The sequence below is a fragment of the Accipiter gentilis genome, chromosome Z (genome assembly GCF_929443795.1).
Source record: "Accipiter gentilis chromosome Z, bAccGen1.1, whole genome shotgun sequence".
Taxonomy (NCBI): Eukaryota; Metazoa; Chordata; class Aves; order Accipitriformes; family Accipitridae; genus Astur; species Astur gentilis.
In genome coordinates, this window is record NC_064919.1 from 60,724,836 (window position 1) to 60,747,475 (window position 22,640).

General features: G+C 44.2%; 1 protein-coding gene across 2 annotated transcripts; it reads right to left on the bottom strand.

Annotated features, from left to right (window-relative positions):
* Positions 1–182: 182 nt before the first annotated feature.
* On the bottom strand, positions 183–13,867 carry ENC1 (ectodermal-neural cortex 1). Of its 2 annotated transcripts, none has more exons than XM_049794677.1 (3): positions 13,811–13,867; positions 7,216–9,028; positions 183–3,409 (listed from the first exon to the last, which is right to left on the bottom strand). In XM_049794677.1, exon 2 carries the CDS (start codon positions 9,014–9,016, stop codon positions 7,247–7,249), a length of 1,770 nt encoding a protein of 589 aa, XP_049650634.1. In that variant the 5' UTR covers positions 9,017–9,028; positions 13,811–13,867; the 3' UTR covers positions 183–3,409; positions 7,216–7,246. The 2 variants fall into 2 exon arrangements, with proteins under 2 accessions (XP_049650634.1, XP_049650635.1); XM_049794678.1 differs by lacking the exon at positions 13,811–13,867 and adding an exon at positions 11,807–11,840.
* Between the last annotated feature and the right edge of the window lie 8,773 nt (positions 13,868–22,640).

Sequence of the window (22,640 nt, forward strand, 5' to 3'; positions counted from 1 at the left end):
CTGTTCTTAAATGTTTTGAGTTTTAACTGCTGAACTATGAGATAGAGATCATAGTAACAGCAGCAGAACAGAACAAAGGGAAGGGAAGTGCAACTGAAACAGAAGCTTAAACCAAAGCAGTAAACTGCATGTTGTTGATGTGCTTTTATTAAGAGGACATGAAAAGAACATTATAAGGGATTCAAAGCACGAGGGTGAGGAGGGAGAGGAGGAAAACAAAACACTTGAAATAAATGTTCCATGGAGAGAACATCTCTAATAATTTATTGACCTTCAGTTTCACATTGTGAAAAAAAAAAAAAAAGCAAGTTTTACAAAACCTTAAGATGTAGTAGCAAACAAAAAGACACAACATAGACAATTTTACTTCTTCACTTGCACAGTTTTCTTTTAGCACATGAACCACATCTTCAATAGCCAGGAAAGGGAAGATTATTCTGCTCTAATCACTCTTATTCAGACAGGTGTCAGACCTAGAGAAAAGGGGCTGCACAATTATACTAGAAGAGGAAGGCTGTCCTTTGTTATATGTTTCTACAGCAACCAGCCTGCAAAATAAGAGGAACCTTCCTGTCTCATGCCAGGGTTTTTGTGTGCACTCCACTGTGAACTGCATTTGTTTCAAAGTGTGGAGTGTTTTGCAGGACTGGAATGGTCAAGTAGCTAGCCAGGATTCCCACATCAATTCAAAGAGCAATTCCCTGCAGAGCCAGAGGCCCACCCTGACTTCAGCTTCCTTCAGCCTACACACAGGAATTAATCGACAACTTGAAAGCAGACCACAACTTTGGAAACAGCTGCAGAAAATTCATCCCACTTTCGGAAGTTGCATGGTGCTACAAAATAGATTTCATAAGCTAAGTAGTTAGATGCACTGCAGCTTCACATCTGGACTCTAATCAGCTTGACGGAGAAAACAGGTCTCAAACCTATATGCCCTTATTCAAACAAGGGAGCCCCTGGGGACCTGGTTCTTCGCTTCCTTGTACCTCGTACAGTCACTAGTGCCTGCGGAGAGGACATGGAAAGCACAGGAAGTCTGATTTTATGGCTCCCTTTACACTCCTGGGAGTGATCCACAAGATGAAAGGCAACAGCAATTCAAGGCTGTTTGCTTCAACAGTGCAACGTGTGCAAGTACAGGGATACAGAAAGGAGACCTACTCTAAGATGTTTTCCTATTGCTTAAAAGCCATCTAAGAGAAAAGAACCAATGCTGGGGGTAGGGAAAGAGGGGTGCTGTGGGTTTAAACATTTTTTTAACCTATCATTTCAAGAAATCAGTTTAACCACAGGAACTGTAACTGCTCACAACTAGCTGGGCCTCACCCTTTAAAAAAATGCTAGTGTCTTTGCTAATTAATCAATGTTGTCTCAGTATTCACAGAACTCCAAATACCCTGTTTCTGAAATGTAAGGGTCTACTCCAAACAGCAAGTCAAATGTAAGGCAGCACAGAGAAACTTCCAGTGACCAGTGTAAACACTTTCAGATGACAAAGCTTTCACAAATACAGCTACATCACTGTCACAGAGAAAGGCAAGCATCACCAATGTGACTATTTTTGTTTTGCATGCACCCATGCAGCTGTTTACTTACACCGCAGCACACACCAACCATGTTACTGAATGTGCCAGTTAAGTGGGGCTCCAGAAACATTTAGGAAAAAACACAATACTATACACACTTCGTGACAGGATCTGGCAAAGAAAGCACCTGTGAAACATAAGCTTCTGAAATCCAGAAGAAAAAGAGTAGCTTCATCTCTGTCTCAAGACCAGACTGATAAGAAACAAGTTTATTTAAAAATCAAAGTTTGGTTTCTCAGGATTGTATCTGACGCTTCTGAGCAACCAAGTGTTTAAAGACACACCTGGCCAAGGAAAATAAAAGGCAGCAGAGTTTGAGGGCTATTTTTAAGATTAAGAGGTTTAGTTTTCTATCCCCATAAAAATTTTGCTAGAGCACTTGGGTCTTTGACACCTGGCCACTCAGATGATCATCTGAAATCCAGGTGCATGAGGCAATCCAGTCAGTGCAAAATCGCCGCTCTTCTTTTTTCTTTTCTTTCCTTTTTTTTTTTTCTTTTTTTTTTTTTTTTTTCCTTAAGACTTCATCACTAACCTATCTTGAGGTTTTTGTTTTTATTTTTGAATCACCATACTCCACTCATTCAGGTCAATGTGGCTATATTGTAGGTACCCCTCCTCCAACCCAATAAATAAATAAATAACTTTGGACAATGACTTCATCTGGGCTTGGTGTCCGGAAGCTCTTCCACAGTATTTGCGTTGCAATCAGGAAGCTGCACAAAGAAAGAGCTGCGAGAGATTTTGGCTATTTCCAGATCAGAAATTGAAAGGCATGACCAACAAATGAAATGTAGCAAGGACACCATCTACAAGACACACCACATGCAATCTGGGGAGCTGGTGGCCTGAGAAAGTGACCTCCATGGCTTCTTCCTTTAGTATGTGTGTAATTTAAGCTCCTGCCTTGTAATCCTTCCATTTCCAACTGGGAAACCACTCCTCCCTTCCACCTCCAACTGTTACCCAACAGTTTTCTTTCTTTGTGCAGCAAAGCAAGTCAGTGATCACAAAATGTGCAAAACATACAACAACTCACACAAGCCCTTGCAACTTGAAGACAATCGCAGGCATTGTTTCAGCATGCAAGCACTGAACAATAAATAACTATATCTACAAGTAGCGTAACAAGAATGGGACAGTTTGAATTACTTATAAATACAGGGAGGAAAGGGAACAAAGAGCATTTGGGGAATGTCATTTTCGTTCCCCACTGTTGCAAAAACATTTCACCACTGGTCTGCTCCTTATCAAGCGGAAGGTCACTCACTGCACATGGGACAATGCAACGCATGATCTAAGAGATGCTGTAGGCACTGCCCACAGACATGCACATTCCGGTTAGCAGACTTCAGCAGCAACACTGCTGTATCTTCATTCACAGCAGCATCTCGCTGCTTCAGACCTGGACTGCTTCCCCTGCAGCTGGCGCTGGGACTTCAAACCACCACAAAGAGAGGTGACAACCATTTCAAATTTCACATACAAACAGCAGAGTCCACAGAAATAGAGTGCTGTGTATTGCACAGCTCAGAGAAGTTCTGTCTCTTCTTTTTCTTCTTTGAAGGACTGATTAATATTGGCATTAATCCACAATTACTAGCACAAGGACCAGATCACAGGTTCATCCATTCATATTTAACCATGTGCTGAAGCACTGAAGACAGTTTTTTCCCTCCCATTCCTTCATGTCTAGGTTAGATAATTTACAAGGTGCAGATGATTTTCTTCAAATGCAAGAGACGCTGAACAATTTTTCTTCATTAAAATCTTTTCTCCAGATCTGAGGTTCCAATTCTCTTCTCCGAAAAAGGAGTAAACTAAAAGCGGGGGGGGGGGGGGGGGGGGGGGGGGGGAAAGAGAGAGAAAAGACTTAAAGGGTTTGTCTAAGACAATATACCACCAGGTTTTTGTTGGATGTCAAAGAAAATATAAAAGTTAGGCTTAGGATACAATCCAGTTGATGGACTTCCCTGCCCGCCCCCCCCCCCCCCCCCCCCCCGCCAATGTGCCTGTGCAATAGCCAACTACTGATAAATAAGCCAGCCAAGAACATAATTATTTAGGGTCAGATTCTGTCTTTATTTTACTATTAGCCTTGCACTGCAAACCACCCTACTGATGCCAGAAAGGCTGTTTAATTTTTTGGCTGTAAGTTCAGTCATTTGAAACCTCAATCAAACTGGCCCAATACAGTTCAACGTGATGGGCTCTGCATCCTGCATACTTCAACATTTCTATGTTCCCCTCAAATTTTAAAGGTTTGTACATTTGTTTTAAGCGAACGTAATCTTGTGCAACTTGTCTTCCACAAGAGCCCACATGAGCACTTAGTGCAAAGAGTTTTTTCTATCTCCAGGGCAAAGCAAACCTGGCTGGAGTAAAGCAGAAGGGGAAGTGAAGGTGTCTCACCCCAATGCCTCCATTCACCATGAAGAATTCTGAATTGAATTTATTCACAATATAGAAAGGGACATATAATCCTCCTACTTAAAACATATCTACTACTCATTACAGCAGAAGTCTGCCTCATTTCTTTTCACACAGCAATGCACCATGCATCAATAATTCCATCCTAGAGTCCTTTATAAAAAATTGATTAATTATTCAAGAAGACATTCAGCCTTTGGATGCTGAGATTGTGCTTTGCTTTTTCACTATGAAGCTGTATTAAAGTGCCAGCTTCCAAACCATCATCAGCTCACAGTCATTTCTGACAGCACTGCTAGAATTTTAGGAGGCAAATCGTACATCATTACAATGCAAAGGAGCTCCAGCGAATTCACAATTCATCTGAACATACCACATCTCTCAAGCTGTGATGTCTAAGAACAACAGGGAACACTCACAGGAAACACCACAGCCTACATAACAGCCCACAGCATCAAGCCTCTTTGCAACTGTGGGCTTGAAACACACTATCATCATTACATCTAAAAAAAGGTCTCTGCACTTAGTGTTGATTAGTCTTTTCTAGACATTCTTCAGCATAGCATGCTCTTCTTCCCACTGAAACAGACTATCAATACTGATGCCAAAACAATGTTCCCTATCATGGGACGAACTTTAAAAAAAAAAATTATAAGCAATTCTGAAAGGGGGGGGGGGGGGGAGAATCCCCAACCTACTCAAAAGCCCCAAGTTTGAGGAACGAGACAAAGCAGCAGACTGAAGTCTTCCTAAAAGCTGTCAGACTGGGGCCACACAGCACCATGAAAACAGAGGGTAATCAGAAGTAATTTCCGTTTTGTCCCTCCCACCCACTGACAAAGCAGCAGGAGTCAGTAGAAAAAAAAAAACAAACAAAAAACAAACTACTTGCTGGATGAGCATACAGCATTGGAGAGAGTTCCATCTACGGCTGTGTTCAGCCAGTTATCTTGTGTGTTAGTTAAGCCAGTTACCTTGTGTGTTAGTTAAGCTAAAATAATAGCTTTGAACAAGATACTGCAAAACAAAGGAAAGCTTTTTGCACCGTTATATTCTGAGGACTCTTTTTCAAAATAAAACACTCCCCCTCACGTACTGTAAACTTCAGAACAAATAAGTCAGTCTCAGAAGAATAAGTCAGTATTTTTCTTGGCACAGAGCTGAGTCCGGGCATTCAATACTGCTGCTTTGATAACACTGAGAACTGCTGAAAGTCCGTAATAATGGAAATTAACTGAAGACGTCAAGACATTGTTCCCAGCTAGGAAGGAAGCCACCGCGTAGAAGTCTGGGCTTTCATTTGCTGGCAGTTGGGGCTGTGATTACTCCTAGCACCCAGGATCTGGTAAGTCTCAAGGGTTTGCCCTGCTTTTGCAAGAGAATGTTTGGGAAAAATGAAGCAAGGAGAGGAGAGAGGGCAGTGTCTTCAAGACAGCCACCCACCTGGGACAAGAGTAGCTGACAGCACAACACAGCGCAGTTTGACACTAGATTTCCACGCTGACCTGCTGCTTTGCATGGGCCCAACCTTGCATTCTTTACTCAACCAAAGCTCCCAGTCAGCTGAAAGACAGCTACAAGATGAATCCTCAGTGTACCACAGAGAAAGGAATTTCACAACTACACTACATTTCTAGATATATACTTCTATCTACACTGCTTCAAAGACATTTGGGTTTCATGTTTACTGCAAGAGTCAGGCAAATGTCTCCAGCTGCAAAAAAAAACCCCACAGAAAACCAACCAACCAACCAAAAAAGATCTGTCCAAACAGAAGAACCTTCATACACAAGCTGCTCTTCCCATTTTCTGGAGAACCTCCATCAGTCTGGACTTCTAGGTAACTTAGATGTAAATGCAGAGCTTGTTTAACTACTGCAACTGTATTTGTCTTGTTCCTTCTAACCTGCTTGCCTTCATGGTTACACTATACACTGTTCAAATCCAAAAAGAAATTACCACTTACAGGGAATGGATTATTTAGGATTAAGCACGCCACTATATTTGTTTGGTTGGCTGGTGGTAACTGTGATTCTGTACTAAAGTCTCAAGGGGGGAGTGGGGGAAAAGAACAACACAACATTAAGGGGAGTCTGCCAGATTTGTTGCAAAATACACAGATTAATAGTTCTGGAAAACGTCAGTGACTTATTTTAAGTGGTGTAACTCTAGAAAAGATAAAAATAAGGAAAAAAAATAATAGTTGAAGTAACAGTTAGTAGTTAGCATGAAAAAGAGATCTGAAGAATTTTAGCAATATGTGTAGGTACCCAGATTTTTTTAGTGGTTTTTTTTTTTTCATTAACCTTTTCTCCTCTCCTCCCAAAAATGAGAAATTCACAACAACCAAACAAGCAAGGCCAAAGTCAGACTTGCTTGTGAGAAGATACAACGCTGAAGTTGCATCTAGTAAGAGCTTGGCCCATTATATATAATTAAATTGTTTTGGAACAGTGTGTGCTATAGACTGGTAATTATTTCAGCCAGCAATATTAATTATATGTCATCCTGACACTATATCTCCTCTAACATATATGACCATAACTATTTTGAAAAATCTGCGTTTTAAAGTATATCAATGGAGCAAATGCAACTTTAGCCTATGCAGGTGCCACAATGCTGTCTAGGTGGGATGGAAAATTAGGCCTGAAGTGCCTGTGAAACACTTTTCATAAGGCAGCAAGTTTCCCCATAGGCTGTCTGCATGGAGAAGCATGCTGTCTGCCCAGAAATTCAAGTGAATTCACTATCAGGCTTCAGATCAGAATTTACAGTATCTTTTGGGGCACTGTTACTGGATATAGAGAGTGACCTAGCCTCTGTCATCAGGAAAAGGGCGCTAAACCATTGTTTAGCATTCATTTAGTATTTAAACGCAGAGCAGGATTCAATTTCCAAAAGATTATCTGCATTTCCCCACAAGTTGAAAATGTTGGTTTTGTTCAGTCCTATACATCTAAATCATATGGGGAAAGTCCCTGTAAAGAGAAGTGGGTGCAAGATATGCGACAAACTACTTCCAGCATCTGGCTTTGTCACAGACGTGGTGCCTGGCTTACAACAACCTGTGAATGTATGCGTCTCAGTTGCTCCAGCTGTAAAATTGGATTGAATATACTCACCCTCCTCAGAGCTGCTGCTAAAAAGCTTTGTGAAAAGCATTATTACAGGGGAACTCAAAGGTGTTATTTCTTACCTGATAATTTGTAATTGCAACATACACACAATTATGAGGGGAGGTGCTTCCATGTGCTGACAAAAGCCGTTGGAATTAATGAATAGGGCACAGTTGTTATGCTGTTCCATACATCTAACGTGGGATCGTAGCAGTCCAATGTTTTGCACCTCTGAATGCCAAAGTAGCCTCCAACAACATACAATTTGTTTCCAGATGCCACTGCATGGCAGCTCATTCGCTTAGCTGTCACATCTCCCACCTTAGTCCACTGGTATGCCTCACTGTTGAATTTATAAGCAGAGCACGCAGAGAATTCGGTATCTCCACCCATAATAAAAATCTGGTTACCCAGAACAGCTGCAGCTGTGTAGCGCCAGGGCTGAGGGCAGGTGGCTGGTACTGTCCATCTGTTTTCACACTGATCATAGCACTGAACTTTGGGCAGCTTGTCATGGCTAACACTGGTACCTCCGAAAGCAAACAGCTTAAGCTTTGCGCTGACTACGGCTGCATTGCTTACTCCCTCTCGCAGTGGGGCAACCATGGTCCATTTGTTGGTCACGGGGTCGTATTGTTCTACTTGCTTTAAGGATACTGAAGGGGAAGCTGGAAGGCAACCAGTTGCTGCGGTGTGTCCTCCTACTACATACAAACAGTGCTTAAGCTCAGCAGAACCATGCCCAAACCTAGCCACCAGCATGGGAGCAGCCTTCGACCACTCCTCGTGAAGGGTGTCATACACCCACACGTCTTTGGAGACTCCGTTTTCTGACCCTCGCCCCCCAGTGATATACACTTTGCAGCCTATGGCGCAAGCACTGAACTCTTTCCGTGGACTTGGTATGTCGGCCTTTGGAATGATCTCCTTTGCCTTTTGGTCCACCAGGTACAGCTTGTCACACATAAAGGTTTGGCCACCCAGAAGAAAAAGCGAATGGCCAGTTTTACGGGGTCTGGCACACAAACTAGTGACCACTCCATCATTCTGTAAGATCTTTAACTTGCATCGTATCGATTCTTCTACAATCTCTTTGCTTTTCCTTTGCTTGGTGATAAGTTCTTCCATGGCCACATTCTCCATAAGGTATATGGCTGGCAAAAGGGCCAGTCTCACCGTCTGCAATAGCTCAGGCAGGTAACAGTGACGCTTACTCAGGTCATAGCTGACCCAGTTGATAGCCGATTCATACACCAGCCTTTCATCTTCGGTTTCTAACTCTTCACTGGAAAGGAGCTGCACTACCATGTCTTTTGGCAGCTGGAGAAAGTCTTCGCTTTTACTGATACTCTGGAAGTTGCTAAGGCACATCCTCCAAGAGAGTTCATACAGCTTGGTGCACTGGTGAGCATCCGACAGTAGCAGCATGCCAAGACAGTTGGTGGGATGAAGGTTTTTCTCCAGAAATTCTGCACAAGCATCCCGAATGTCCTGAAACTCCAGCATGTCACCAGCCTCCAGCAGTGACTCTGCATTCTCCTCATTGATGATAACTCTGGAGGAATACGCATAGTCCAGAAGAAGCTCCAAGACTTCTGGGTGAATCGAATTATGAAAGTTGACTTCACTGTCCTGGCTCTCTTTCAGTCCTCCACTGAACATTGCTTCAAAATAGCGGCTACAAGCAGCTAGAACGGCTCTGTGGCAGGGGAATGACCTGTTCCCAGCATGCAGAAGTACATCTGTAAAGAGACGCTGCTGACGCAGAAGGTTCAGGTGAGTAAGGACACTATCAGCATAGGATGACTTGTGGAACAAGTATATGTTTATGGAGCCACTACTGGCCCTAGATTTGCGATTTTCATGCATGCTGACTGACATTTTCTTTCACACCTATAAACAAAGAAAAAAATGAATAAGATCAATGAGACAGTTAAATTCGTTATTGTTTTTACATATCAAAAAGTGTATCTATTATTCACTATAAAACAGGGAAAAAAGGCCTTAATTTATAGGTGAGTGGACAGTGAATTGCATCTACCTTTGGCATGTGTTGGTTGGTGTTAGGTTTTTGTTTTTTTTTTTTTGTAAGATGAGCTTCATAAATGACATACTCTAAATTTGTTGCCCAAGAGCAGGTTTGTCTTGGGAAACCTGATCTCCAACTTTCATAGCAATACAGTACGCAAGTAAGTCAGAGGGGAAAGAAAAGGAACCAGGACTGGTTTTCTCACCCTTCCCCAACCTAGACCAGCTGATTCATTACATACGTACACATGCACATGCTTGAAACATTCTCCTCTACTGAATCATAGCAGGAAGAGCTACCAGACAGAATACTTAAGGAATGTCAAAAGCTGCACAGGGAACAAAAATCTACTAATCCCATTAGGAAGCTTTCCTTTGGTATAATGATTCCATATGCAACAGCAGAGAATGAAAAAAGAGAACTTTATAATAAAAGCCTAGCAACGATCATAAATTTAGACTTGCGAAATCATAAAAAAAATGACGAGTGAATTTTAGAGATTACATCTTGAACTCTGACAGCAGCCACCTGCTATAGTGATGCAGCATATACATGGGCAGAGTCAGCAGAAAAATGTGTTTTGTTTATCAGCTAAAGTCACCAAGGCATCATCGCCTCTGAAGCTACCTTGAGAGTCAGGTATTCAGAGCACAAGCCATCGGTTCATTTTGAGGTTTGGAAGAGGCATAAAACAAAAGACATATCCTATCCTACCCTACCCTATTCCTAACAAACACAATGCTGTTCGGTCCCTCTTTGGAGGTGAACATTACTGTTATCTGCCATGATATGCAGGTCTATGTATGATTACAGCAGCAAGTTTTCAGATTTAATTGAGAGTTAAGCCAAAACAGTATGGAGTATAGGGAAGCGGAGGAATACTGGCAGCCATAGAAAGCTAATGGCCATAAGCCACAGTGCAAATAATAGGAGACAAAGCATACAGAGCCCAGTGCAAGCTGTGGCTGTGACCACTACTGTAATAATCTTGCTTCTCTCTCCCCAAAATGCAGAGGAAGCTTGGAGAAAGATGAGAATCAAACTTCCCTAATTACTATAATATTCGCATGCCCAGAGTCCCTTTTACTGCACCTTCAAATAAGGAACAGGGCAAAAGCATACCTGGGAAGTGCCCGATGCTCAAAGTCAGAGCATGACCTGGGGCCAATTGTGGAGGTTTTTAATGTGGATATACTTCCCTCTCTCACAGACTCAAACACTTTCATATTCCTGAGCATGCTTAAGCAGTACAGAACTGTACAACTCTATTCCCACATTTCACACTTCAAGATGACACAAGAGCTTTAGAGGCCTCAAAAAAGGCATTTTTTTAACAAATACATGTCTTTTTCTAGATTCATATGAACAGAACCTTCAATAAAATCAAAACCATATATGATTAATTTGGGCAGCGGAGTCCATTTCAGAACAAGGGATCTGTGTATAGGGAATATGCAACACCTGCAGATTAACTGCAGCATAGCCAGTACCATTCTCCTTGCTAGCTGTGCTAACGTACAGAAAAATTGATTTGTCACATCCAACAGCAAGTTTGTGATACACCTTTCCCTTCAGTCACAGCAAAAAAGCTCCTCAAACCAACATCAATTAAGGAACAAAGAGACACCTTACTGTAGAACTACCATAGCCCATTTCCTTTAATCTGAAACATGACTTCGTGATTAAACTTAAGCAGGATTGAAAAGAACAAGCAACACGGCTCAATATACAGTGCTTAATTCAAAATCCTCCAAAACAGAGAGGAATCCTTACTCTACCCTGCAGAAGTTTGGAAAGGTATTTTACTAATGCTCCCTAGACCAACCTATTAAATGTACTAACACTAAGCACAGAACAACTTCAGGAGGCTGGTAGTCTTCACAACACAAATCCTTTTACAAGGAAAATTAAGTTACCTTTAATGCAATTGTATGGTCTGGCAAAAAAAAGACTCAGATGGCATTCAAGGATCCTAAGCACTAATCTCACACTAAAATTACCCACTTAATCTATAGCCAAAAGGATTATACTGACCATATACAGGTTGAAACCTGCTGGAACTGAAGGATTACAGAAAGGGTCATGGCTTGAAATACTAGTACACAAACAGTTGGGAGACACAGATGGGAAGGTGAACCCTTTGCTGGCGAAGCACCCCCTGCAATTTTTTCAAACTTTTACAAGCACTTTACCATTTTAAATGCTATTATGATGCAGTGCAAAGCATTCACTGGATCTCTACAGACTGGCTTCCTCACCACGGAGCAGGACGGGAGCTAAACACCCACTAATCAGAGACAATAGAGTCACCAGGATCTGAAGATCCTCGTTGTGCCCCTGCTCTCCATCCCAATTAAGTGAATGTGTAGACATCACAGTCTAGGCATGTCAGGATCTCTATGGAAACACAGTTCCTCTCCTTTCCCCCCACATATTGGGGTAATTCAGAGTATACTGAAAACTTTCTTTTATCATGCACACAGGGTTCAGAAATAGGGCAGGTAAAGTTCATGTCAGAGGCTGCGAACGCGGGCGTTCGGATCTTTCAGCAGGCTCTGTACTCCAGTGAGCACCACTTGTTCAGCATCATTCAGAATGAGTCCATAACCACAACAAAATACAGGCAAACATAAAACACCCACCCTGCAGTTATGCATACGTTGGAGGCTAGTGAGCTACAGACCATATGTAGAAGAACAGATCACTGTGCATTACCCAAGCCCACCCACAGCCATAGTAAAGAACACCGCTGGGAGAAGAAAAAAAAAAAAAAAAAAGAAAAAAAAAAAAGGTAAGATCCACTCTCAAACAGCTACTGAATAAGACACTCAGTGTTTCACCCCACCAAAATAGAAGATTTGGTCTTTCAGTGAGCAATCCCATTTCTCATGAAGCACTTGCAGATTTCACATATGCCGGTCTTTAACTGTTCCAGTAACATTGCCTTTATCATCACAATGTCATCTATTGACAAGAATTCAAAATATGCCAATTCACATTTAAGATAAGCTAACATATTTCCCGAAACAGAACAAAGATACATATCTGTCCACATCTTTTTCCTCCACTGTGGTTGCTGAGATGAGTTCACACATGGACTAGTCGAACAAACACCCTTAACAAGCAATTATCATAATTTACTAACAGGCTCTGTTTCTGTAAACATGTCCTTTTGCAGTGTCTGACAATTAGCTCAGTCCAGAATTTTACAAGAATATTCAAATGTATAAACGACATCTCCGATTTCTCTATTTGGTGTTGGAAATTATGCAAGCCTCAAATACTTCGGCAGAGGTAATTTACAGTCAGTGAGCAAATGTTCATCTTGAATAGTATGAGTCAACTCCCTTCAGGCGTTTTTTCCTTAGAAATAATAATATTTGTATGTAAAAGACAAGAAGTGGTCAGTAAATTACAGATATAGATTTTATCTAGGAACAGAGGTTGAGCCAAGACTTTGATTTATAATTACACTTCAACAGGCTACTTGTCGCAGCAGCCCAGCAGTAAACACTACTTTAAGACTAAACAACAGACTCCCTGCCCTACTTCTTAACAGCTCTGCAGCATGCAGGTCTCGGCCTAAATCAAATGAAAAATTAAGTATTTTCAAATTACTGACACATCCCTGATGTAGGCTCATTTTAATACAACTCTGTAATTACATGGTGGTAGTTGCGTTTTTGTTTAGCATCACCGAAACAGCTGAAGGAGAGGAAATCTGCTAAACATCCCGTAGAATTTAACTAACGCGGCTAAATCTGCAGCGATACTAGCGGTTTTGCAGAGCCAAACCCCGACCCTACCCAAAGTCCTCTAGCACAAACTCAGCGGCTTCCTAGGACCTGCAGCGAGATGGAAAGCAGAACACGCTGCTCCTCGCTAGGAATGCACTCCTGCTCACCACATGCAGACAAAGAAACCCAACTCTAAATCCCCCCCCCTTCACTCCATCACAACGCCTGAACAACTCCGCCTCTGAAAAGAAACTTGCCGGGTTTCTTCCCAACCCGACAAAGAACAAGCCCGATAAGCTAAAATGCGTTCGGCTGCCTTTACAAGGGGCAACAACCACGTGTGAAAGTTTCCGTAGCAGCGCGGGGAGGGCAGCGCCGCAGCCAGCTCCGGGAGCAGCGAGGCGCTCGCTCCCTCCCCCGCCCTGCCCCTCGCCCGCCGAGGGATGCTCCGGACCTCCAGGGGCCCCGAGGAGGAACCTGAAGCCCACCGGGGAGGCCAGCAGCCTTCCTAACCAACAGGAGCCGGCGCTTTCCGAGCACAGCCGCACACGGGAGGCGAGAGCGACGGCGGAGGCCGACCCACCGGCCGCCCAGCGCCCGGCTGCCGGCAGAAGGGGCGACGCTCCCCGGCGCCGCGGGCAGAGCGGAGGAGGGCCGGGCTCCGGCCGTGCCGGGGACCCGCAGGGCGGCCCGGCTGCAGCCGGAGCGGAGGCGCCGCGCCGCGCCGCCCCGCGGACTTACCCACGCGCGGACCCACGCCGCGCCTGCCCCGGGCGTGAGGCGGCAGCAGCAGCAGCAGCTCTGCCTCTCCACGCCGGCCCGGCTCGCCAGCCCCTCCGCCAGCCCGCGCTGCCCACCCGCCTCCCCAGCAGGGCCGGCGCCGCAACAGGTCGGCGGGCACCGACTTACAGCAGCGGCTCCTGGGCGAGCGCCGACGTGCCCCTCTGCCTCCGCGGGCGGCGCAGCACCGCGCATGGGAGGGGAGCGCGGCTGCCGGCGCGGCTCGGCGGTGCCGCGGAGAGGCGGCCGGGCAGGCTGCGCCGCCGGGAGCCGCGCAGCGCCGGGCGGAGGTGGTGCCGCTGGCGGGAGGCGGGCCGCGGAAGGAGGCAGGGCGGGCGGGCGGGCGGGACGGGAGGAAGGGAAGGAGCGGGCGGCCGCTCCTGCTGCTGGCACCGCCGGCGCAGCTCTGCCCCGGCGGCGGCGCGAAGAAGGGGTATATGGGCCGGGGGCGGGGGGAAGCGTTTATGCAAAGCGGGTGAGTGACAGGCGGGGGAGGGACGGCACGGCACGGCACAGGACGGCGCCTCGCTCTCGCAGGAGTCGCTGCCCCGGCCGGCGGCAGGGACGGCGCGGCGGTGCCCCCGCGCCGCCTCACTGGGGGCCGCGGGACGGGCCTCCCCGGCCGGCCGGCCGGCCGGTCGGTGTCCCGGGCCGCGGGCCGAGCCGAGGCGGCGCGGCGGCCCCGCGCGGGGTTAGCCGGGCCAGCCCCGCGCGGTGCCGCCCCGGGCACCGGGCTGCCGGCGGCCGCACCGCTCGGAACGAGCGAGGGGGCGCGCCCCGCTTTGCAGACGCCGAAATCCCTGTACGGGAGCCGCGCGGAGGGTGCGGAACTAACTGCGCGGAGGGGCCGGCGGGCGCCGGGGTCTGCGCTGTCCGCCCTGCCCCTGGCCCGCATGGCGTGCGGCGGCGGCCGAGCCCGGGGAGGAGGCGAGCGGAGCAGCCGCGGGGCAGCGGCCGGCAGGGGCCCGAGGGAGCCCGGGCACCGCGGGGGGGGGGGGGGGGCCGGGCGGCGCGGCGCAGCGCGCTTCCACTGCACGCTCGTGGGGCCTTGGCAGCGCTGCCGCCTCCTTCGTAGCTGCACGCCGGAGCGGTGCAGCAGCACAAAGCTGAGCCTGGCTTTAATTATTTCCCAATTAACAAAAGCATGAGAAAAACGCACTTGTGCAAAAGGCCGATTTCAAAAGTAAACATCTTCTAGACATAACAGCCGTGTTTACATAATGGTATCGTGCAGCTCTCTACAAGAGGAATACAGGATACCATCCTAAGCACCGGACATGCTGCTGATTTGCCTTTTGCTAATACCATTTAAAGCCATAAAAATGGTTTTCGTCTCGAGAGCCTCCGAGGAAGATAAGAGCAATTACTGTACTCCCACCAGCAGGAAAGTCCTAGCTGCATCTAACAGTTTGGAGAATTCGTTCGTGCCTCATAATGAGACGTCACTCAAATTTCTCCTGTTAAAAAAAGCCCTGCAAGAAATTCGCCAACATGCAGACGGTTACTGGTATTCCTGTGGCCGGACTCCAGAGTCTGCCGAGAAGCACACCCTTGGTGTACAGCAGGACACATCTGAAATTCCAGAGTGCCTGGGGGCACACGCAAGCCTGGAAAGCATGGCTGAACAGGGAGCAGATGAAAGAGTAATTTGTTTCATAGATTATTTCTTTTTACAATACTGTTTGATTGCAATGTGAAGTATTGCAGATTGCAAGGTCTAAAAATGCTGCACATCTGTATGTAATAAAGTATGTTTCAAAGCTGTTTAGGTGTGAGAAGCTGTTGGACATTGTCAATGACCTTACGCAAGGGGTATTCACAGACACCAGTGATCACCTGAGTCCCGTACCTCTGAGGATTTTGGATTAGACTCTCAGTGTTCAACCTTTGTTGTACATTGGATTGTCCATGTTTTGAGTCTGGGTTTTCCCTTTCATCGTAGCATTTCCCATAAAATGCCTTGATCCTGTTTTCTCCCATTTTCCCCCAACAAAACCCTGCAGAGATTCCACCCAAATCCTGTCCCCTTAGAGCTAATTCCCTTGTGGTGAATCTTCCGTAGTCTGGTGTCAGAAGGTCAGATTATATCATCCTATGCAACTGAAAACACAGGGGACGCATCACTTCATACAGTGTCAGGACAAACTTCAAACGGGCAGAATTACCACCATGAGTGAAAAACAGAAAGGGTAGAGTAATGTTACCTAATCTATCGCTCAGCAACATCTGAACTGTAAAAGCGATTTTGAGCATGGCTATGAGGAACGGTCAGTGAAAAATTAGGTCTGTAGAGAGGACAACATACGGGGCTTACATGGCTGCCCACAGCATGCAGATTTGGGCAATACTCTGCATGAACAGAATGAGGCAATAATCCTGTAAGAGAGTGACCAGATGAAGTACTGATCTCCCTTGTCCTCCATAAAACGAGGAAGCTGTTGAAGTTAATCAGGGCAGAATGATAGGATGATGCCATACGTCATCTGTTGGGGAAATAACTACACAGCCAGACAACCCCTTCTGTGTGCATGTAACTCAGCGTATATGCGCTGTGTGAAGCAGTGCAACTGGTGGGAGCAGAGAGGGAGAAGAAAAAGTAACTCCATAGTTCTCTGCCTGTAATTCCACAGCTAGAACGTTTACAAACCACAACAGCAGTTCTCTTGAATGTGCTCACAGGAGCCCCTATTTGTGTTCAGGTGACAAAGAGCATCCAAAATGCCTCTGCTCCTTTCTGCACAGGAGTTAAAACTAGGTTGCTCTGGCTGAATGCAGCTTAGAACACATTTAGCGTAAGAATGCTTGCACGGCTAGCATGGAAAAAACACTCAAGAAATTAACCTGGTCCAAAGCAAATCCTTGGCCTGGTTTATGTTGGTCTAAGAACTCAGTCAGGTCACATTTAAACACAGTTCCGGTTAAGCCAGTTTTGTAGATGGGCCAATCTGTATTTTGACACTGCTGAAAACAAAGCTGGCCTAGCCTATCCCAGGACATAGTTTAACATGCCCACTGAACTAGTTTAAACATGTTTCTCCTAGTATTCATATGCCAGGATAGATAGGATCTTTGAAGTGTTGCTAAATACCATGATTTTATCAAAAATCGTAAGATAATTGGCCCTTTTCTCAAAGTCCCAGCTTCTAGAGTCATGTGAAATTGATAATCTCTTAGGGTTGGTTTTGTTGTTTGGGTTTTTTTAATACGAAGTCTGAAAGAATGACTATGTGGAATGGAAGTGCGGCCTTCGAAAACTCAAAGCTTGTAAAACCCCAAATATTTTCAGTTTTCATTTCTGGAATCGTAAGTGCCACATTTGACTCTGAAAAAATTGGGGTAGCAAAAACTTCTTTGTTCAACTCAAATCCAGCTTGCTATGCAGAGAAGCGCTGCTGTTTTAACTAAATGAGTTTCACCTCACACTTTATTTAAATTGGTTTGGCTTCTGTGTTGAGACAAGTTCTTGGATCCTTGAATGTATAGCAAACTTTATAATATGGCTTTATTGACACTTAAATGTTTTGCAGGCTAAAAAATCTTCCAGACTACCCTAGCAACACCAGCAAGAGTTCTAATGCTGGCAGAGCTGCACCAGCAAAATAATCTGTTTACCAGTGCAGGTTATTTCATTCAGGAGATGGAAATACATTTTTTGTTTTGTTTTATTAGTATCAGCTGCATCTACACTAGCAGGGTTTGCCAGTACAGCTATCTTGGCAACGCTTTTAAATGCAAACAAGCAATATGTGCCCGCAGCACAGGCTGAGATCTCATTTTTAATGCTATTAAACAGCTGTGTCTTGGGCTTTTGCCTTGTTAGACTCTTTTTAACCACATTATTTTGTTCAGCTGCTAAATAAACAGCATGGGGTTAAATGTATTAGTGTAATTTATCTTCATTCCTTCCTAATTTACACTTTGAATGAATTAATTAGAATGATCTAATTAACATTGTACAATAGCAGTACCAGTGCCAGAGGTCTCCCAGGGGGATGGGGCCAGGAACACCCCTCAGTGACCCACACCTGCTTTTCTTATCATTTGCCTGTGATGGGCTTCTCCAGCCTGGCCTGCAGTCGGAGGTTGAGTTGATACAGCCCAACGTGGTACAATGCTTGTTTAGTGCCAGAGATGTATTTAAAGTGTTTGGTGGGAAGTCAACATTCAACAATTCTTAGCAACAATTATGCCAGCTTGCCCACTAGTTGGGGGGGGCGGGGAGGGAAACCCCTCTTTGCCTGGTTCTCCTTTTCACACTTCTATGTATGTTTATTTTTCAAAAGGTTTACATTCAGTCAGACTGGCCCTTAGACATCATGCCTGCATGGCATGGCAGCTCAGACCAAAAAGAAAAAACCTGCTGCTGCCTAAAAACCCGCAGCTCTAAGGGGCAAATGTTGGTGTATGTACGTGACATGTGACTGCTCCTCTCCAAAACATTTGTATTGCATCAGTATGAGAAATGACTGTGAGGTGAGAGTCCCTTGTCACTTGTAAAGTATATGAACACTAGCCCATTTGAAGTCAGTGAGTTATGCCATCATCTTACATGTAAGGGATAGGAAAAGTCAGGCCTTGGATTCTATTCAAGGCTGAATATGTTTGGTACAAAGGATTTTCAGAACAGTCAATTTGGCTGTAAAATAATGTTATAGATATGGATAATGTCTGGAGTGAGAAAGATTTTCACCGGAGGTTTCTTAATCCGTCAGGGAAACACTTTGAAAAGCCTGACTATTGCATCTAGTCCAGAATTCACAATTCTGCATTACTGCAGCAGTATGTGTTTATACAGAAAAGTAGTATTGAGAAGAAAATACATCTCAGACTATAAGGAGATGCTGTCCGCTTCTCTTTTGTACGCAATTCCTCTGCCCATCTTAGCATTTTCCAGTTTGTCTTGCTCTCTAATTACTCCCCCAAAAGCCTCTGCTACCTGACTTTATTTTTTGCCTGTTCCATATCTCGTGTTCTCCCTATTAGCAAGTAAATCATTCCTAGGTCAACGAAGACAGCAACCATGATGACCCTCTTTTGACCAGGTTTGATTAGCAGGGGGTCACAATTATTGCTGGTATGCAAGCCACTTCCCATAGGTATGTGGACCAGCACAGGGCTGGGAGTACCGCTGTAAAGAGTGGCTGGTGCCACTTCTGCCATCGCTCATGGTGACATTCAGCAAAAGTCTTAGCATCTCATTCATATGTTCATTGTCAGGAGATTTCAATTCCCTGTGCGTATCTTTGCTGGCTGTTCCCATCTCCCAACAGTAACTCTGCACAGGGACACTTCCTTGCTTCTCTCCAGGAGCTATTTCCAGTCAGGGCAGACTCCAGGCCTTGCAGCAACTTCCCTTTGCTCCTCTCTTGCTAAGTAGCAGTGGCCCCCAGTGGTGACAGCTGAGCTGGCTTCTTATTTCAAGTTTTCCCACCCCGTACTGAAGAAGCCTCCACGCTGTAACAGAAACTTGGCCTAAGGACATCTGCATTCCCTACATCTTTCAGTGTCGCAGGGACCATGGGCCAGTTCCTCCTGACCCCGTTACATACCTGAGCTTGGAACCGACCAACACCAATGAGCCTCTGAGAACAGGGCTGTACCTTACCTTATTCATTAAAATTTTAATCTTTAAGAAGGGACTAGGTAATTCAAACAGAGAACAGTGTGCCATCTAGGGAGACCCCTAAATGATGGGGATTTTTCACTTGTCTTCATCTTTCATTTTAGTTTTGAAACCAGGAAGACAAAAACTTATTCATGCAAACAAATAGCTGTGGCTTTGTAAGGACAGGAATACATATCGAAGTAGCTATTCTTACATTCATGAGTAGCACTACACATTTAAATACAAGGTATTTAAGGACTTTTATTCAGTGTGTTTAAGGACAAGGATTTTTGACATCAGATGGGAATACACATACTTTTTTGGTGGTGCAACTTTGAGTCCCTCAAGTCTGAAAACATACACATGTATGTCTCCCCCCAAATTTACATTTTAGCCTGGGGACTTGTTACGCTGTTCCCCTCACTTAGATGCTATTTTGCCCTCAAGTCAGGAGGGAACTAGCTCTTCACCTCTTCAGGCCTGCTGAAGAGTCAAGCCATACATTGACAGATGCCAGAAAAAAAGGCGGCAATGCATAGGAGCTGAAAAACCCTGACTCTGTCACATAGCAGAGAGCTTCAGATTTCTTCAGGTGGGTAAGAGCAAACATAAGAGAAAATATTTTTTTGCTTCTTCTGTTTTTCAGTGCCCAAGAGACATTGAGCTAACCTGTCCTTATGCTTACGCAGGTAGATCAGGACCTTGGGTGTAAGTCCAGGTTGCTGACCTGCCAAAAGTCTATGTCTCGATGCTACTATCATCCACTGTAGCAAATTACAATGAGAGCCAACAGACGTCTGTAGTCATGCTTTGCATTATCATATACATACATCTTAGAGGACCAGTTTCCAAACTACAAGCCATGAAGTCATGGGAAGTGGTCCACAGAACCAAAGTAAACAGTAAAGTTTATATTGTTTCCAATTCAAAAAGTTTGATGATAAGAATGCATGAGAAGATTGGAAGCTTAACGTGGTTTGTTGGGGACCACTGCTTTAAAGAGACACAGAGTACAGAATTTTCTGATTTTTATGGGTTTAGGACAGATCCAGACAAGTATTTTAAAGCAAGCTCGTTTGTGTAAGTATGGCTTTATTAATTTTCCTGCTCAACAATTCACCACAAACATCTGGAACAGCATTATTAGTAGTTTTGAGGCCACATTAATTCTGGATGTTCTTAAATAGCATTTTTACAGATACTTAAGAACACTTAAGAAGGGAACACTTTTGAAGGCTCTTGGCAGAACATGAGAAGGTTAAAACAGACTCTCGGTTACCTATTCTTACTCTGTGAAGCCTGATGATTGTGAGGACTAAGTAATCTGATTCCAGACATTTTAACAGAATGAAATGTGTCCTATGGAGTTGGTATTTCTGTGGTTTAGATCCAACTTTTGAACATGTTGCCTACAGCAGGGGTTGTTTCCCAGGCATTCTTATGTGCACAAGTAGCCTCAGTATCCTCATCAGCCTATGTCTGTTTAATGAGAAGGACTTAAAAGGACACATTTGCTTGTTTTAAAAGAGTTGTTTATGTACTCTCTCGAAGCCTTTATTTGAGACTTTATTGTTCTTGTGTACAAAGGAAACCAGTGAATTGGATCCTGCCACTGAGCCAGTGTATTATACAAAGGTTTAAATCCTTCATGGTGTTGGTTTGAATTTTTTAATCTTTTTTTATGAGCAAGCCTTTGTAGAAGATGAATTCACTGTTGGTGCAGTGCTGGTGCATTTAGATCTGCAGCAAAAACCTTATTTAAAAAGAAAGAACAGTTTATGAGTGAAGAAATGTCACATCATAATAGGCAAAACCTTGCAAGTTTCATGTTCAACAGTGCAGGGAAACCAGATTTCTTTGGAAATCTTCTGTGTTCCAAAAAGGCCTATTACTTCTCTAAATGTTAACTTGGATGATTTAGTTAAGCCCAAGTTAAGTCAAAGGGCTTAAAACTTGGAAGAATGTGTAGTGCGGGCAAAGCTTAAAAACTTTCTTGATACAGTCAATGTGGCATTTACTCTGGTTATTGATTCACATCTTCAAAGCTCTGCTTTCTTTTAGGCTAATGGAGTTTAATTAGAGATCTGATTGCTGCTGAAAGTAGTAAAAATTAAACTGTTGATGCTTTATTTGAGCTAAACATTTTTTGGCAATTTTCCCAACCTCCAGGACATGTCTGAACATGTTTTTACTTTCCTACCTGAAGAAGGACCCACTTGGCATGTCAACGTATGTATATTTTGGCTTAAAGAAAAGACAGTAGTTTGGAAATACAAAAGACAGCTTCTGTCTTTTGTAACAAGTCTTGTGTTAAGATGTAAAAGAGGTAATACGTTAAATTAGAAAGAATTGGAAGTGCATAGTTGGAAGATAGCTAACGGATCACTTCTGCTTTCTTAAAGGAATGTATTTAAGGTTTTCGTTAACAGGCAATTTCCTTTTCAGAATCTACTTTCATCTGTATGTAAAGTTAGAATTTTGTTCAAATAAAATTACAAAGCCTTGTGATTAACCACCTCCAAAGAATTGATTAGAAGAATCATCGAGTTTCCCTTAAAGGACTAATGCAAATTCAGCTATGGAAGCAATCTTATCCTGTGCTGGTGTCCTGGTTTTGGCTGGGATAGAGTTAATTTTCTATCTAGTAGCTCGCATAGTGTTGTATTTTGGATTTAGTGTGAGAAAAATGTTGATAACACACTGATGTTTTTAGTTGTTGCTAAGTAGTGCTTATCCTAAGTCAAGGATTTCCCAGCTTCTCATGCCCAGCCAGCAAGAAGGCTGAAGGGGCACAACAAGTTGGGAGGGGACACAGCCAAGGCAGCTGACTCAAACTGGCCAACGGGGTATTCCATACCATGTGACGTCATGTCCAGTATATAAGCTGGGGGAGGTTGCATGGTGGGGAGACCATGCAACTTGGGAACTAAGTGGGTGAGCAATTGCATTGTGCATCACTTGGTTTGTATATTCCAATTCTTTTATTATTATAATTATTACTGTAAATTCTTTATTATTATCACTGTTATTTTCTTCCTTTCTGTCCTATTAAACTGTCTTTATCTCAGCCCACGAGTTTTACTTTTTTTTTCAATTCTCTACCCCATCCCACTGGGCTTGTGTGGTTCTTGGTTGCTGGCTGGGGTTAAACCACAACAGCTGGCTGAAAAATTGGTAGATTCCCACTAGTACATTCTCTAGACATCTTTGAAATTCATTGCTTATTGTGATAAACTGCACATATCACAAGTATTCTGGATAGAAATATACTTGCAAGCTTTGTCATATCACAGTAAACAGATGGGGGCAGAGGCTGGCAGCCTCAAGATAGTGGTCTCACACAGCAGTTGTCAA